The sequence below is a fragment of the Chiloscyllium plagiosum genome, chromosome 4, assembly GCF_004010195.1.
Source record: "Chiloscyllium plagiosum isolate BGI_BamShark_2017 chromosome 4, ASM401019v2, whole genome shotgun sequence".
Lineage (NCBI taxonomy): Eukaryota > Metazoa > Chordata > Chondrichthyes > Orectolobiformes > Hemiscylliidae > Chiloscyllium > Chiloscyllium plagiosum.
This window is the reverse complement of record NC_057713.1, coordinates 15,378,639-15,397,172: the sequence shown is the minus strand read 5'-3', so window position 1 is coordinate 15,397,172 and position 18,534 is coordinate 15,378,639. Positions and strand designations below refer to the sequence as shown.

The 18,534-nt window shown below is 41.8% G+C and overlaps 1 protein-coding gene across 2 annotated transcripts in view; it reads left to right on the top strand.

Annotated features, from left to right (window-relative positions):
- The first annotated feature begins 514 nt into the window (after positions 1 to 514).
- Positions 515 to 18,534, top strand: part of vapal (VAMP (vesicle-associated membrane protein)-associated protein A, like) — an 81,428-nt gene continuing 63,408 nt past the window's right edge. Inside the window, exon 1 of one of the 2 annotated variants that reach the window (XM_043687757.1) lies at positions 515 to 735. In XM_043687757.1, the coding sequence (XP_043543692.1) occupies positions 678 to 735 (58 nt within the window). In that variant the 5' untranslated portion in view covers positions 515 to 677. The remainder of the gene's footprint in view (positions 736 to 18,534) is intronic. The other variant, XM_043687756.1, reaches the window with a different exon arrangement.

Below are 18,534 nucleotides of genomic sequence, written 5' to 3'. Positions count from 1 at the left end.
ATTTGATAGTCTTTTTCCACTCAAAACGTCGTGGGAATCTGGAATGAGTAAACTCATGATCATGTTGGTGAGCACTTGAAATGTCAAATACAACAACATTTAAAACAATGGGCCAAGTGGTGGAAAGTGGGATTAGCACAGAGGTGAGTTTGTCCGTGTTGACCTGATGGGTATTGTCTAACTCAAGGCCTAACCCTCGGTTTTGATTATGCTGGTATATGAGCCCTGGCGGAGACTGCAAACCGTGCAGGAAATGCTCCCTCCTTCGCCTTGCTCACAATTGTTACGAGAGGGCGCTGAAGCGGATGAGTCTTGAACCTCCTGGCTCAGAGGAGAGGATCGCTACCGCTGCGCCACACCAGCGGTCGATGAACTTTCACCTTCCAGCAGCCACGCGGTCAACGGCACGCCGCACACGCGCGCGCGGCCGATGAGCGGCTCAGGCGGACTCACGGCGTCGCTGCTTGAGAGAGAGAGAGAGAGAGAGCGCGCGTACGCACCCGGCGCGAGCACGTCGACGTCCTGCAGAGCCCGAGTGAGGCGGAGGGAGCGAGAGAAAAAAAATCAGCCCCCTTTTACCCCTCCCCCCCCCCGCTCCTCCAGGAGAGGATCGGATAAGCGCCATCAGGCAGTAAAGTCTCTGAGTGTCAGCCCTTTTCCCCCCCTCCCCCACGACAATGGCCAGACTGGAGCAAGTACTGATCCTTGATCCGCCCGTCGAGCTCAAATTCAAAGGTGACTGACGCTCGCACCGACATGTTATTTATTTATTTATTAATTAATATTACTCTGCATTACACGGACCGGGTGAGCTCCTGTTACACGTTCACACTCTTCTTCCGTTTTCTTCACATCCTTCACCGGTGTGCGGCTGTGGCCCCGCCGCCGTTATTTGCCTCTCCCCGCTTTGCGTGGTTTGGGGTTAGAGGTGGTGTGGGCTGACCCCTCAGCATCTCTGTCTCCTCTCCCACCCACCGATTCCCCACTCCGGGGGTGTCGGGGATCCCCGGCCGGCTCCACTCCAATCCCCCCCCCCCCCCCCGGCAGGTCGCTAGCCGCAGCCGCCATTTTGGTAACGCGGACTAGGCCGCGCCTGAAGCCTCGGCTTCTTCGTGGTGGTGGCGGCGGCGGCTGCTACCGGGCTCGGTGTGACTGAGTGCGCCGGGATTCCCGGGGGAGGATCGGCTCGGTTCGGTTCACTCTTCTCGAAGCTTTGCTCCGAGGCCTGTTAGAGGGCGGGGGCGGAAATCAATCAGTTTATGCAGAGTGAGCCCTACGTTCCCCGGTCTTTTTCAGAGCTTTTTGTTTGCTGGCCCTTTGGGACACACTGGAATCGGGAACCGGTTCTTTAGAGTAGGGAAAAGGTGCCGCACGAACGCTGTGTTCACCCCACAGCACATGGGATTCAGAGACTCAAGATTATTTTTTTCATCCAAGTTGCATCCTTCAAGCGTGTAGTAGCCGTGATCTATTTTCAGCAACATTTCTATGTGCACAGACATCCACCCTTATTTCAAAAACGTACATAAAATTGCCGTTTGTAATAGTGGAAAACAGTTTATTGAAATGTCTTATACAAACATTTGACAAGGATTAGGTAATACTTTAAAAATTGCCGAATGGTTTAGTAAATACATATTTTTTTACTAAGAGCTAGCCTTCTAAATTGCTACATTGATACATTAAATCCTTTCCCTATGCATTGGAATAGCTTTGCTTCGTGTGTGTTTTTATAGATATAGTTAGCTGAATTATGGCGGAAGTACAAGACATTTGAGATACTAGTTTTAAATATTTCTATTTCTCATTTTTTTACGTTTTAAGAAATGTGTTCAGACAAAAAGAAAACTTAAGGTTTAAGTACTGTAATTAAGTTAAGGATAGCCAGATACTTGTGTGTTAGATTCTGAAGATTTTGTGATGCTGAGATAAAAATACTTTCACTCAAATTTAGTTTCAAGTCCTGGTGCCAAAGTTGTGCCACAGCTGATTAAGAAGAACCTCAGTATGCCGTGACCTGTTTGTTTAACTTAATGTGATATTGCCTTACTAGTCTCTTATAGAACTAACTAGCTCCACCCAAAGTGCCAACGAGGCTGTTGGAGACATGACTGAGCTGCAATCTCTGCCCTTTGACACTAAGTAGATTATGTTTCTTAAGATCGCTAGTATGACATGATCTCGCACTTTCTTTGGCTCGGCTTCATTCCAAAGAACAGATCGAATAAGTAATTTATGCTCTTTATCTTATTGCTGATTCCAGATGACATTTAAGTTTGAACTTTTAAAATTATTACTAATTTTCAGACCAATATACTGTTGCTGGAAAGCAAGATAATATTTTGTCATAAATAAATTGCTGAATGTGTCAAATTTTAAATAAGGAGAAAAGGTCAGTATCAATAAAGATGATGGGTAAAGGCTAAAAGGGATGTGACAAGCTTACATTTGTCTTTCCAAATGTTCTGATAAGAGCTGGAATGATTTTGAAATGTTTTATCCTCTTCATTGGTGGGATTATTGCATTTGTTTTGGAGTTTGTGTGATCATGTTGAAGTTGTATTCAGCTTGCCATGGTTTGGGATTTTTATTTCTGATTTTAAATAAATTGAGGAGAAAATAGTTTTAAACAAAGGAATTTAATTGCAATTATATCTTATTACACTGAGTGAAATCAAAAGAATTGCACCTCTCTATCAAAAGTGTGGATTTTTAACTTTTATTTGACCTTAGGTTCTGGAACATGATAAGCCACTGGGTACTTTTTCACAACTCTCCTTGTCACCATTAACATTGGAGCTTCTTATTGGAGTTTGGCAATTCCTTCGATTTTAAACCTTGCTGTCTTTGATCATAGTCTGTCTAAAGGGACATTAATGTGGTGATAATGCTACTGAATGGATGAGTTAGAGATATGACTTCAACTCCCACCAAATTCAATTTTCGTAAGTAAAAAATCTACTTGAGGAAGTCCTCTATTGACTGTAGCCTCAGCGAAGTCTGATGATATCAGGTTCAGCTCAGGCAAGGGCATCTTTGAATTTCCACCTCCTGTTCTTCTTCCACTGAAAAATCTGTACTTCATGTTGAATACTATCTGGAAGTAATGTTGAGGATATGAAGGGCACCAAGTGTTCTCTTGGTGGGCAAATTCAGTGACCATTTGAGCTTGGTAGCTCTGCTACTGTCTGAGCTCTTAAGGACATGAATGCTGTGCTAAGACTCTGATAGGCAAACTGTGGGAACCAACAAGTGACTAGAAAGACCTCATCCTCACAAGTTTCTGTCACGATGCATTTGTCTCTGACAGCGCAGAGAGAAATGACAGACATTGTGTGGAAATGAAGTCCTCTGGTTTTTGAATATCTTTTCCATCATCTGTGTGGCACTCTGACCATGTTAAACATGATACGAGAGGCTCCACAAATATCCCCATCCTCATCGATGGTAGAACCTAGGATGTCAGTTGCAGTAGACCAGAATGTAGAATTTGCAAGGATTATCAGTCGGAAGTGCTGAACGGGTGATCCATCTTCGTGTCCTCCTGCGTTCCCATTTTAACATGTTTAGTCTTCTGTTGAATTCCATTTGTTCCTTATAATACCAGTTGAACTAATGAAGTGCAACAAAGGTTATGGATTGTTTTTTATTTGTCCATAGGATGTGAATACTTCTGGCATGGTCAGCATTTGTTGCCCCTTCCTAATTACCTTTGAGAACATGTTGATTAGCCACTTTCTTGAATGTTCGCAGTCCGTGATGTAGGTTAACTCATGGTGCTGTTGAAGATAAAATTCCAGTTATTAACCAGTGGTATAAAGAAATGGCAATATAGTACCCTAGCAGTATTGTGCCGATGGCCTGCATTCCAAAGCTAGACATGTCCTCCAGCCAAACTATTTTCCCATGCAGCTAAAGCACTGGTGTTTATCTGACAATGTTTCATTGCACTGAGATTCCCTGTCCACACTCATTCAACTCAGCCAATAACTTCCTAGCTCAATTGCCAACTAAGTAATGGTAGATGCTGTTAACAGTCCTATCAGGAAGCACTTCCAGCAATAATATAATTGTCTGTGTTTAGTTTTAAGTTGTTCCAAATGTGTTTCAACTTCAAAATTCCTTGTAGTCATGGTCCAAACAGAAAGTAGCTGATTTCTAATAACATTCATTGAGATGATGTGGACTTTGGCAGGGCCAGGATTTATTTCCCATCCATTGTTGCCCTTGAGAAGCTGTCAGTGAGTTGTGCCTTGAACTGTTGTAATTGATTTAATCAATATAAATATACCCATGATGCCATTATGGAGTGAGTTGAACAACTTTCACCCAATGACAACAAAAGAAAGGCAATATATTTCCAACTCAGGATGATAGTAGCTTCGAGAGGAATTTTGAAGTGGTGTTCCCTTGTATCTGCTGACCTTGTGCTTTTAGATGATAATGATCATGGATTTCAAAGATGCTGTCTGAATGATCTCTGAATTCTACAGTGCATCTTTTGTTGGAACACAGGGATGCTACTGTGCATTTGTGTGAAGAAATGAATATTTGTGGATGTAGTGATGATCAAGTGGGCTACTTTGTCTGGGTGGTGTTAAGCAGCTTGTTTTGTTAGATCTGGCAAGTCGGGAGTGTTCCGTCACACTGCTGACTAGTTTATTGTAGATAGTATACAGGCTTTGGGGAGTCAGGAGGTCAGTTATTGCTGCATTCCCAGCACAGTTTCTAGTCATTAAATACTCCCCCCCCCCCCCCCCGGATGTTCATAGTGAAGGATGTAGGTGACGTTGTACATTTTGTTTTGTAACTCTGGTGAAGTCCTCAAGACACTTCATTGTTAAAGACATTACATGGTGTTGTCCAGGTCCAACCATTTTCAAATGCTTCTGGAGAATAATCCATAACCTCAGGCTCATGTTTTGGGATATTAGTTACGCTGGGTTTCAACCTAATGGTGACATTTACATTCAGTAAAAAAAACCTAGATTTTAATGGCTAGCCGAATCGTCGTGATTTGGCGGTGCCGGTGTTGGACTGGGGTGTACAAAGTTAAAAATCACACAACACCAGGTTGTAGTCCAACAGGTTTATTTGGAAGCGCTAGCTTTCGGAGTGCTGCTCCTTCATCAGGTGGTTGAAGGCAGTGCTCCGTAAGCTAGTGCTTCCAATTAAACCTGTAGTCTGGTGTTGTGATTTTTAACTTTGTAGCCTAATTGTGACCATCTATCCAAAAATGTAAAGACCCATCTGATTGACCATATCCTTTTGGGAAGAAAAGCTGCCATCTTTATCAGACTATGGGCACTTGAAGTGGTTGGCCCTCAACTGCCCTCTTAGCAATTAGAGATGGGCAATAAATGCTGGCCTAGCCAGCAGTGTCCACATCCTATGAATTAAATCTTGTAAAAAATGATTTTCTACCATAAGTTCAGAAGTGGGGCCATGGAAATGTCATCGTTTGGGTACTAGGCAATTAAAAGCACAACAAGCAGTGAGGAGAACTATTCGAGGTGGGGATGCTTCAGAATTGCTGGAATTAGATCAACGCAAATATCTTGGATTGTGGACTGGGTGGAAGGCTAGAAAGTAGGAAACTAGCCAGGAGTGTGTTAGAATTCAAAGTATAATTCAATCCAAATTCAAATAGCTTCCCACCAAACATAGAATTGCTCTCTCATTAGAGAGAGAGAGATATGACTAGTGCTCGTTTAACCAGAAGGGCCACCACACTTCAGGTGAGGGGAGAAGTTGAGAAGAAAAATCCTTCATGTTAACTTGACCTGGTATGGAGATTGAACTCCATTCTGATGACATCACTCTGCATTTTAAACCAGAAATCCAGCCAACTGAGTTGATTGCTGAGGAGAAAGTGAGGACTGGAGATCAAGGTCAAAGGTGTGGTGCTGGAAAACCACAGCAGGTCAGGCAGCATCCGAAGAACAGAAGAATCAATGTTTCGGGCATGAGCCCTTCGTCAGGAATGGGGAGCAGAGTTTAGAGTGGGATTGAAAATAATCGCTTCAATCTTAATATTAATTGAAGAAAATTCAGACAATAATGAATGTTTGATAAACTGTCCAATTTAGTGACAGTGTGAGAGTTGAGAGGAGCTGGATATTGTCTGTATACATGTGAAAACCATTCACTTTTGAATGATGTTACCAAGAGTTACTTACAGAGATGACGAATAGCAGAGGACCAAGGTTAGATTCTTGGGGTATCCCAGAGATAATAGCATGGAATGTGGACGAGAAGCTATTATAAATAATACACTATAATTATTTAAGCCAGAATGGCAAACCCAACTAGCTGAACAGCATTGCAGGATTTTAATGTCGTAAATTGTATCAAAGGGCTTCAGACAGATGGTAAAATATGATGATTGGTCATAGTCACACAGAATGTAACTTGTTCCTTTTATTAAGAGGTATTATGATACTCTGGAAGTGCCAGAAACTTGGTTATGGAAGTAGTTTTTGCATGAAATATAACTTAAAAATTCAAAAATTGATTATAAAGATCAGTGTTTATTTAAACTCATCGTAAACTCTGCTAACTCTCTGCTGCAGGATTGGTTGAAGAAAATACTACAGATTTATAGATTCCTTGGGGAAATAGTGGCCTTGTGGTATTATTGGTAGAGTATTAATCCAGACACTGAACTAATATTTTGCGGACCTGGGTTCAAATTCTGCTTTGGCAGATGTTGGAATTTGAATTCAATAAAAAAATCTGGAATTAAGAACCTACTGTGACCTTGAAGGCATTATTGATTGATTAAAAATCCACCTGGCTCGCCAAAGGGAAGGAAACCTGACATGCTTACCTGATTGGCCTACATCTGATTCCAGACCCACAGCAATGTGGTTAACTCATCCGTCCTCTGGGTAATTATGGATGGGCAATGAATGTTGGCCTAGCCAGCAACGTCACATCCTGTGAATGAATTTTAAAAAAGAGAAATTTGAAAAGCATGTGAAGGAGATAGCAATGGAATGGAATGGTAGATGTTTTGATATAATATGATTGGGTAGAATTTTGAGTGGAGGACACATACTGAAATAGACTGGTTGGACAGCCTCTTTTGTTCTGAAATTAGTCTTCACCCCCTGATTGTAATTTTTAAATCCAGCTTACATGGTAATAATTTGATTATTGCATCTTTACTTAACTTTTTTTTAAAGCTATCTCTGTTCTTGGACATGAAGAAAGAAAATAAACTTTGGACAGATTTAGACCCTGACTTGGTTTAATCTTCGCTGTCAAATAATCTGAAACTATCGCTAAACACTGGAACATAAAAATCAAAACCAGAATCTTGCAAACATATGTTAGACATGAGCAGGTCATAAATACGTAGAGCAGATGCTTTGTGATCCTTGTTAATAAATATGTATAGCTCTATACTCTTGGCGTGACTGTCAGGTACACTTCTGTGTATGATACATCAATCAGATTTCCAATTCTTTTCTCCTTGTGGCTGCTGACTTCAGGTTAAAAGCATGAAGGATTGTGTTTCAGATAAAATGCTTATAACTTTGCTTTTAAAATTGACTTATGTTTTGAAAGTTTTGTTCATTTCTCAATAGGAGAGCTTAATATGCTTTTAAAGTTCAGGTTCAAGTGTTTTTTGTCAGCTGCAGGGAATTGTGTGTTGATTTCACCTTGCTATGCGAGCATCCTTCGCTCTTTTTTGTGAGAAGGAATTGAGGAATGCTTCAGTGAAATGACAATATAAAATGAGTTGAATTTTCAGAGAAAAACAGTTTAATCACAAAGTGCCATCTAACAAATGAAATTTGACTTGATCACATAATATGAGAGACCTGATACACTACATAAAGCGTGCTGTATCTTTGCTTTGAAACATTACACCTTTGCCAAAACAATGCCAAATAAGATCTAGTACAGAATTTGTATGATGGTTGGCTTGCAGTGTCATTTGTGTGCTCAGAGGTGCAGCTTTAGGTGTCAGTCTGCTGCAATGGATTCCGGTTCCACTGTTGTCAGAATTTGGATTCTGGTAGAACACTGGCAGTGCCCTCCAGAAAGTCCAGGTTCAAGTCAGCCTGCTTCAGGGATTTGTCCAACCATGGAACATGTTCAAACAGGTTGAAAAGTAAATATGGCTTATTTATTTGAGCTGTCACATAATGTCGATGTGACCTAAAGCACTTTATAGACACTGTTTTAATTAAAGCGTAGTAAGTATTTGTGATGTTGGAAACACAGTAGCCAATTTGCATACATCAAGGCCGAAAGGGAGGAACTGCATATCAGTTATTCTTTATCGTTGGTGTTACTGTGTTAATATTTGTGTTAATTTCCAGAGCAACTTGAGTTAGTCTCCAACTGGTCATAGAAATTCTCTTATGTTTTTCATTTCTTCCAAGGAACTAATTGGTCAAATATTACATCAGTTGTGTGTTTTGATCCTGTTGGTTTCCTGTAAGAACAGGTTTCAAGAAATAAAGCTACCTTTTTCTGTGGACAGCCTTTCTCAAGGGACACTGTTATCTTTGTACTCATTAAGAAAAGCCTATCAGGCTTAAAAGTTCTTTTGTGATAACATAGGAACAGGAAAAAGCCATTCAGCACTTCAAACCAATTCTACTGTTAATTACATCATGTAATAATTTGGAACTGCTCGTTGCATTCATAATTAAACAGCAAATAAGAGCAATTGTAGGAAATTGCCTAGCTCAACATAATCATAACTGATCCTCTATTGCAACACCATATGTCCATGCTCTGCCCATACACTCCATACACTCTGATACTTTTGGCCTCTAGAAATTATATTGTTTTCTTTAAACATATTCATGAGTAGAACTCCACAGTATTCTGGAAGGGCATTCCAGAAGTTTACACTGTTCTGGTTCCCCATCCAGTGGTCAGAGGAAATATCATTCCTTTCTGGCATCTGTACAACCCTGTCAGAATTCTTGGTTTCAATGAGATCCCTTCTCATTCTTTTAAATGCCAGTGAATATTGCCCTAGTCAATCCATTCTCTCCTATGTAAGAAACCAGCCATTCCTGAACTTCATCTGGTGACCCTTTATGGCATTCCCTCTGTAGAAACTATATATGTACTTGAGTAAGTCTCAACAAAATCTTGTACTACTTTAATCCTAAACTCAAACCCTGTTACAATGAAGGTCAACGTACTATTTGCCTTTCAAAATGCTTACCGTAGCTGTATGCTTGCTTTCAGTAACTGGTGTACGTGAGCATCCAGGTTTCAACATTTCCTGATCTATCATCATTTAACTAACGTTTTGCTTTTTTTTTCCTGTTTGAAGTGTGTGACTTGATATTTGCCATGTTATACTGCATATGCCATGCACTTGCCCACTCACTCAATTTGACATCCTTTTCTTCACTGCACCTATCTTTTTGTAATCAGCAAACCTGGAAATGTTGCATTTGATTCCCTCATCAAAATTGTTACATGGTGAATAGTTGGGGTCCAGCCACATCCTTGCTGCACCCCACTTGTTGCTGCTTACACTCTGAAAAAGACCTGTTTCTTCCTACTCTCTTTCTTGACTGTTGCAGGAGTATTATTAAACAAAATTCGATACAACAGGACACATGGTAATATTAAGATTGACAACTGTGAATTTTGTCGAAGAGAGAGCTTATAAAAAGTCTTAAAGGAGGAAAGGGAAATGGAAATATTTCAAAAGAGAATTCCAGAATTTGGAGACAGACAGTTGCCAGGAAGAGAGGACAAGTTGTGGCAAGAAAGTGACGTTTGGGATGAAGAGCAGAGCTAATAGCTTTCTGTCTGTCCAATATTGGAGAAACTGTTTACACAACACTGTTAGGCAAGCAATGTTGAGACTGAGGTGGAAGAGCAATAGAGCTGATTATTATCAACATACATATGGAAACTGATGCTGTGTTCATGGATGATGATGAAGGGAAGCATGCAGATGTTGTAATGGAGGTAACAGAATGATAGATCTTTGGTACCACTGGAAGTAATGATACGCGAGTTAGCGTAAAATCCATTTTGGGGAATTCTCTGCTGTGACAGGATAGATCAAAATGAAACCAGACAATTACAATCTCATGCAGCAGGACAGCAGCAGAAAGACCTTGAAACAATATTTTAAGGAACACCTGCACTTTCTGTATTCCTCTATGACAACCAATTTTTAAGCCCTTGGCATCTGCCATAAGCTTCCTCTTGTTCCTTATCAAATCGTCTGTGCCCTTTGACATCCAGGGTTCTCTGATTTAGTTGATCTATCTTTCACCTCTTCAGGGTTATGTTGGGACTGCACTTTCACTCTTACCCTATTGAGTGATTCCCACTGCTCTGAGATGGATTTTCCTTCTCATATCTGTTCTGAGACCATGTTGGCCAGATCCTCCCCCCTCCACTGCCCCCCATCCCTGAATTTCACGTGGCTAATCCACTTAGCCTATACATCCATGGACACTATCAGCAATTTAGTATGGCCAATCAACATAACCTACAGATCTTTGAACTGTGGGAGGAAAGTTGATGTTATCTTAATCTTATTCAATTATGATTACTAAGACCAAAATGCTTCCCCACTGACATATCTCCCATTTGCCAGGCTTCTGGAAGTTTATTGCAGATGGTGAGAGTATAAAATTAGGTTTGTCACTGCGCCTTCCCTTGTAGGACTTTATGCATGCTGGCTTAAGAAGCTCTCACGGTCACATTTTAAGTATTTTACACTTTGTCTATGAAAGTAATTAATTCAATATAAATTGGCTTGAAGGTAGGAGGCAGAGGGTGATGGGAGAGGATTGCTTTTTGAACTGAAGGCCTGTGACCAGTTGTGTCCCACAAGAATCTGTTGGTTCCACTGCTTTTTGTCATTTATATAAGTGATTTGGATGTAAATATAGAATGCACAGTTAAGAAATTTGCAGCTGACACCAAAATAAGAGTAATGGACAGTGGAAAAAGGTTATCTCAGTACAATGGGACTTTGATCAGATGGACTGGAGAGTGTCAGATAGAGTTTAATTTGGATAAATGTGAGGTGTTGCATTTTGGCAAGGCAAACCAAGACAGAATCTACACACATAATGGTAGTGCGCTGGGGAATATTGCCGAACAAAGAGACCTAGAGTCATAGAGGTGTACAGCATAGAAACTGACCCTTTGGTCCAACTTAGGGATGCAGGTGCATAGCTCCTTGGAAGTGGAGTTGCAGGTAGACAGGCTGATGAAGAAGACTTTTTGCATAATGTCATTGATCAGAACATTGAGTATTGGAGTAGTGTTGTCATGCTGTGGCTGTACACTACATTGGTGTGGCCACTTTTGGAATACTGTATGTAACTTTGGTCACCCTTCTATAGGGAGGATAGTGTTAAACTTGAGAGGGTGCAAAACAAGACTTAAAAGGATGTTGCTGGGAATGAAAGGTTTGAATAATAGGGACAGGCTGAATAGGCTGGGGCTTTTTTCCCTGGAGCATAGATTGAGGGGTGTCCTTACAGAGGTTTAATAAAATCATGAGGGGCAGGGGTAAGGTGAATAGACAATGTCTTTTTCCTTGGGTGGGAGATTCCAAAACTAGTGGGCATAGGTTGAAGGTGAGGGGGGAAAGATTTAACCAGGATCCAAGTGGCATCATTTTTACGCAGATGGTGGTGCATATAAGGAACGAGCTGCCAGAGGGGTACAGCTACAACATGTAAAAAGGATCAGCTTGAGTCTATGAATAGGAAAGGTTTAGAGGAGTATGGCCAAATGCTGGCAAATGGATCTAGGTCAGATGGGATGTCTGGACGGCATGGATGAATTGGATCAAAAGGTCTGTTTCCGTGCTGTATGACTCTGACTCCAAGTTGAAATCCCTACTCTTATTATCCTTTATTTTTGTAGTTCTGATATTTTCCTTCCTATCTCTCACTGACTATTAGCGGGTCTATATTGAATCTCCAAAATGTGATAGTCTCTTTTTTGAAGGTTGAAGTTGTGTCCATATGGCCTCACTTGAGAAACCTGTCAAGATACCATCTGTACTTAGGACACTAATTGACTCTTTTGATCAATATTGCAATACTACATCCCTTCCAGGCCACACACCATCCTAATTTGGAAATATATTGCCGTTCCTTCACTACCACTGTTTCAAAATCCTGGAATTCCCTTCCAAAGGGCATTGTGGGTGAAACTACAGCACATGGCCTGCAGTGGTTCAAGAAGGCAGCTCAGTACCACCTTCTCAAGGGCAATTAAGGTGGACAGTAAATGCTGGCCAGCCAGCAATGCCCACGTCCCATAATTTGATAACAACAATCCTGAACAGGTGACTTACCTATTTTGTCAGAGACAGTATAATTAGGATAGAAATATTAGCAGTTGCTGTGGCAGTGTGGAAAATGGCCAGAAAAAAATGGCTGTTGACTTAATCAGCAGATGGTTAATTTGTTTTATCAGCTCTGTTCCGGAACATAGGTGCCAAAATCTTTGAGGTGATTTTCTGCATGAATGAGATATGATTAAATCTACTAGCAAGGATTAAGAATACAAGAGTTATTTTAGTGGCTGAATGTGACAATGCATTAAAAAGTTTTGTGGATTCGCAACCAGGAATGCAATCATTTTCAACTGATACTTTAGTGGAAAGTTTGCATTTTGAGGTTGCAATGCCCGAGAACTAATTTCTCATGAGGTAGTATACATTTAGTGATGTTTTACTTTTCTATTGGTACATTCTTTCCCCATAACTAGTCAGTTTAACGTCTTTGGGCATATAAATATTTTCAGCTCCTAACCTAGCTGCTTGGAAAACAGAGCATCGAAGTATTTATGGATGTTTTGTGATTATGGTTGGAATTATCTATGCCAACATGTTTGTAAGGACTTGAAAATTTCAATACCAATGATTGTGATATTGCTTGCGTAGAGATAGAAGGACAATCAACTGTTTAGTTTTAGGAGCAGATGTATCATTTCACAAAGAACACATGCTGATTGAAAAATATAGAAATGTTGCATTCAACTTGCATCATAGTTTATCAAAGTGAAGTGAGAGAATTGATAAACAGCAAGTTCCAAGGTGTTATCATCTTTCATTGTATGGGTTGCTTTCTCATTTATGCTGTGAGTGCATTTTTGTGCTGATTCCTTTTTGATGATAGATACTGGTTACACTGTTCTATGTGCATCATTTGAGCAGTTGAGTCATTTGAGAGGGGAGGTGGTGTTGTTTTGATCAAGAGCTCCAGGCTAACAGTCAGTGGACATGGGTTTGAATCCCACCAAAGTGAAATTTGAATTCAATAAAAATGTTAAAAATGTCCTAAGAAATGAGCCTAATAGTGGCAATGTAATCACTGTCGATTGTTACAAAAACCAACTGGTTCACCAGTGTGCATCAGGAAAGAAAATCTTGTCATTATTGTAAATCCATAATAGTGAGGTTGACTTCACTGCATTCTGGCAAGTTAGGAATGGGCAATAAATTCTGATCTAGCCAGTGACGCCTAAATCCCATGAGTGAATAAAAAAAACACATAATCACAAGTTTCAGTGGCCCCAAATGATAAACTGCATTGGACACATTGAGGAAACCCAGTAAAGAGGAATAACATGAAAAATTGTTTTTAAATCTGTATGCTTAACTTGTTATATGATAGATCTTGAGTTGTTCAATAAAGTCCATTCATGAGGATGCATTCATGGAAAGTGTTGCAGTCGCTAAGTTTTGTCAACAGTGAAAATGGTCATCTATGCATGTGCAATATGCAGTCTCTGCATAATGCACATGTTTAGCCCTGCAAAACTGTTGAATAAACATGACAGTGGGTGAAAAACAATGCTAAATATCGCATAGCTAAACAATTTGTGATGTATGGGCGTCTGATGACCAGGTGAAACATCAACACCCCAAAGATTTTTCTTTGTCATGTCGACAGTAAATCACTATTTTTGGATTTGCTTTTGAATCTGTTTTCTAATCAATCTGTTCAGAGATGTTATTACACAATTCTGGTACAGCTGAGCTTGAACCTGAGAGACTTGGGCAAGTTTCTGCACTGTGCAAGTGTTTAAACAAGGTTAATAATTAATAGGGTGCTGTGTCCAGAAGGATACTTGGTTCCTGATGGTCCTAAGTCCCTTAAGCATTGTTGGAGCTACAGTTGTCCAGGGAAATAGAAGATATTACATTGCACTCCTGGCTTCTTCCTTGCAAATAATTGCAAGTCTTTGGTGAATCAGCTTTCATGTAACCACAATATTTATGTGACTGGTCTGGTTAAGTGTCTGATCGTTGGTGACCAATGCTCCTCTCATTTGTAATGCCATGTATACCGAGATAGGATGTTTCAAAATACCTTTGATGGAGTTGACCATTTCATAGCATTTGAATACTTCCTGCTTTTAGTAAAAGGTTATACCTGGACACTTTTCCATTTATTAGGTAGATACCATTGCAACTATAACAGTAGTTGAACTGAAACAGTTTGCATAAGCGTACTGTTTTGGAAAACATCTTGACTACAACAGAATGTTGTCGAGGCCTATAATCTTTATTTTATCCTATACATTCAGCTGTTTTATCCTATGCATTCAGCTGCTTCTTAATCTCTCAGTGAATCGAAATGGCTGAGGTCTGGCATCTGGTGGGGACGAGCAGGAAGAGAAAGATTACTATGACTGTTGTTGGGTGAATATAGTTTCAAATGCTTGAGGCTTTTTCAATGTCCTTTACCATTGTTAAGCCTCCTAATTAGTGTTTAATTTTTCACAGCCTGTTTTGACTAGGTGTAACTGGACAGATAGCTTTGATCTGAGCCATTGCTTGTTGGTTCACTTTGATTTAAGTTATTGATTGTTGGATCACTTAATATTGTGGAGAAAGTGAGGACTGCAGATGCTGGAGATCAGAGCTGAAAAATGTGTTGCTGAAAAAGCGCAGCAGGTCAGGCAGCATCCAAGGAGCAGGAGAATCGACGTTTTGGGCATAAGCCCTTCTTCAGGAATGAAGAAGGTGTGCCAAGCAGGCTAAGATAAAAGGTAGGGAGGAGGGACTTGGGGGAAGGGTGTTGGGAATGCGATAGGTGGAAGAAGGTTAAGGTGAGGGTGATAGGCCGGAGAGGGGGTGGGGCGGAGAGGTCAAGAAGATGATTGCAGGTCAAGATGTCGGTGCTGAGTCCGAGGGTTGGGACTGAGATAAGGCAGCGGGGAAGGGAAATGAGGAAGCTGGAGAAATCTGCATTCATCCTTTGTGGTTGGAGGGTTCCTAGGCGGAAGATGAGGCGCTCTTCCTTCAGGTGTCGTGTTGCCATGGTCTGGCGATGGAGGAAGCCAGGGACTTGCATGTCCTTGGGAGTGGGAGGGGGAGTTAAAGTGTTCAGCCACAGGGCAGTTGGGTTGGTTGGTGCGGGTTCCCAGACGTGTTCTCTGAAACGTTCTGCAGGTAGGCGGCCTGTCTCCCCAATGTAGAGGAGGCCACATTGGATGCAGTAAATGAAGTGTGTGGAGGTGCAGGTGAATTTGTGACGGATATTGAAGGATCCCTTGGGGCCTTGGAGGGAAGTGAGGGGGGAGATGTGGGTGCAAGTTTTGCATTTCTTGCGGTTGCAGGGGAAGGTGCCGGGAATGGAGGTTGGTTTGGTGGAGGGTGTGGACCTGACGAGGGTGTCGCGGAGGAGGTGGTCTTTCCGGAACGATGATAGGGAAATGACGGAGGATGATATGATGTATCTAGAGGCAGATATGTCGTATCGTCCTTCGTCATTTCTGCCACCTCCACACAGACCCCACCACCAAGGATATCTTTCCCTCCCCTCCCCTATCAGCGTTCCGGAAAGACCGCTCCCACCAACCCAACTTCCACTCCTGGCACCTTCCCCTGCAACCCCAAGGGATCCTTCCATATCCGTCACAAATTCACCTGCACCTCCACACACATCATTTACTGCATCCGTTGCACCCGATGTGGCCTCCTCTACATTGGGGAGTCAGGCCGCCTACTTCCGGAACGTTTCAGAGAACACCTCTGGGACACCCGGACCAACCAACCCAACCACCCCGTGGCTCAACACTTCAACTCCCCCTCCCACTCCGCCAAGGACATGCAGGTCCTTGGCCTCCTCCATCGCCAGACCATGGCAACACGGCACCTGGAGGAAGAGTGCCTCATCTTCCGCCTCTGAACCCTCCAACCACAAGGGATGAATGCGCATTTCTCCAGCTTCCTCATTTCCCCTCCCCCCACCTTGTCTTAGCCCCAATCCTCGGACTCAGCACCGCCTTCTTGACCTGCAATCTTCTTCCCGACCTCTCCGCCCCCACCCCCTCTCCGGCCTATCACCCTCACCTTAACCTCCTTCAACGTATTCCCTACCGTATTCCCAATGCTCCTCCCCCAAGTCCCTCCTCCCTACCTTTTATCTTAGCCTGCTTGGCACACCTTCCTCATTCCTGAAGAAGGGCTTATGCCCGAAACGTCGATTCTCCTGCTCCTTGGATGCTGCCTGACCTGTGCTTCACTTAATATTGTGTATAGAATGCTGCTTCTGCTGTTCAGTATGGAGAAACAGTCCTATTTTGTCATCAGGTTAATGTCTCGTTTTTAATTGCTCTTGGCATGTTCTTTTATGTTCCTCATACTATGTTTGAATGTTTGGATTGATGATATGGTGAAGGTGTTAGAGTGATATGGCAGGCTACAAGGTTGTAAATTATGTTACAGTTGTTAATTCACAACCCCCACCCCTTCAATGCCTTGTTTAGAGCTGCTAGTTCATGTTGAATGAATCTTTCTTAACGTGGTGCCACACAATACAGTGAGGAATATATCACTGCAGACATAAAATTTTGGCTCCGAAAGGGCTGAGACATGATTACTTGGAATACCATAATACACATATGATCTCTGACAGGTCAGTCTGGCAATTGCAATCTTAAAGATGTAGCTAACTTAGTCATTTGTGATGTTACCAAATTACAGTTGTTTAACATTGAAGATTTCCCTCTCTGTCTTGCCACCCTCAGTGTTTCTTCCAAGTGGTGTTCACCATGGATGTGTACTGACTCATCATCTGCAGGAGGGTAGTAACTGATGATCATTGAGAATGTAGCAGTTATTGACTAATCACTGCATTGCATTGAGAAATTAACCAGCAAACAGCTGCTAGCTACTTAGAATTTGATACTTGTATCAATTTACATGAGCTGCCCCAAGTTGAGCAACAATCAAACAGTCTCAGTCACCAAATCTTTCTTGTGCATATTTGTTCAGATTTCATGGCGACTGAAGTTGATCACTCCCAGGTCACATTTATCACTACTGTGAGACTTCTGTTGGCTGTTCTGCTGGTTGGGACAGGGTACCCATTGATAGTGATGGAGAGGTCTTGGACTTCAACTGTTGAGTAAGATTTGGTGAATGAGACTGTTGGATTGTTGCTCAACTTGGGGCAGCTCATGTAATATTAATGCAAGTATCAAATTCTAAGTAGCTAGCAGCTGTTTGCTGGTTAATTTCTCGATGCAATGCAGTGATTAGTCAATAACTGCTACATTCTCAATAGTAACACTTCTACAATCAAAATCCACTTACCATTCTATCAGTGCTGTCCTCCCCTACAGAGTACATTACATATTAGTACGGTACAAAAGAGGCTCTTTGGCTCAGAGTACTGCATTTTTGGAGATTCAATCTACATAAGGAGGGCCTCAACCGGGACCTTGGGTTCATGTCACATTACAGGTGATCACCATTGCACTACACGCACACGCGCGCACACACATTCCTACACACACACACACTCTCACATACTCATGGACACAGGTACACACAGACACCAACACACACCCTTATAGACACACACACTCCCATACATGCACCCCCTCACAGACTTAAGACACTCTGCACTCACTACCTACACACACACACACACAGACAGACAGGCAAAGACCCACATGCACACATATATTTTGTGTGGTGAATTTTTTTGTACTTGCAGAGTTACATTGCACTTTGCTCAAAAACTGCATACATTCATGTAGAACTCTGAGCTCAAAAACTGCATGAATTTATGTAAAACTCTGTTATCTCACTTTTACACTGCAAATTTTTGCTATAAATTCTGTGTTACGATCGAGCCCTCCACAATCACCTGATGAAAGGAGCGTCGCGCCGAAAGCTAGTGTGCTTCCAATTAAACCTGTTGGACTATAACCTGGTGCTATGTGATTTTTAACTTTGTAAACCCCAGTCCAACACCGGCATCTCCGAATCATGACTACAGTAATCCCATGTTTCTGGACATGGCCCATAGCTTTGAATATTAAATACTTTGAAGTGCTCATTTTAAAGGTTGAAGTTACCTGCCTGAATTCCCGCTCTGTATTTCAGACCCCCACCACTTTTTGGGTGAAAACTTGTTTCCTTAAATCACCTGTAAACTTTCTGCCTTTCACCTTAAAAGTTTGCCCATTGTTCTTCATCCTTTCGACCATGTTTCCTCCAGGTGCTCAGATTTCCTCCCACAGTCAAAAGATGTGCAGGTTAGGTAG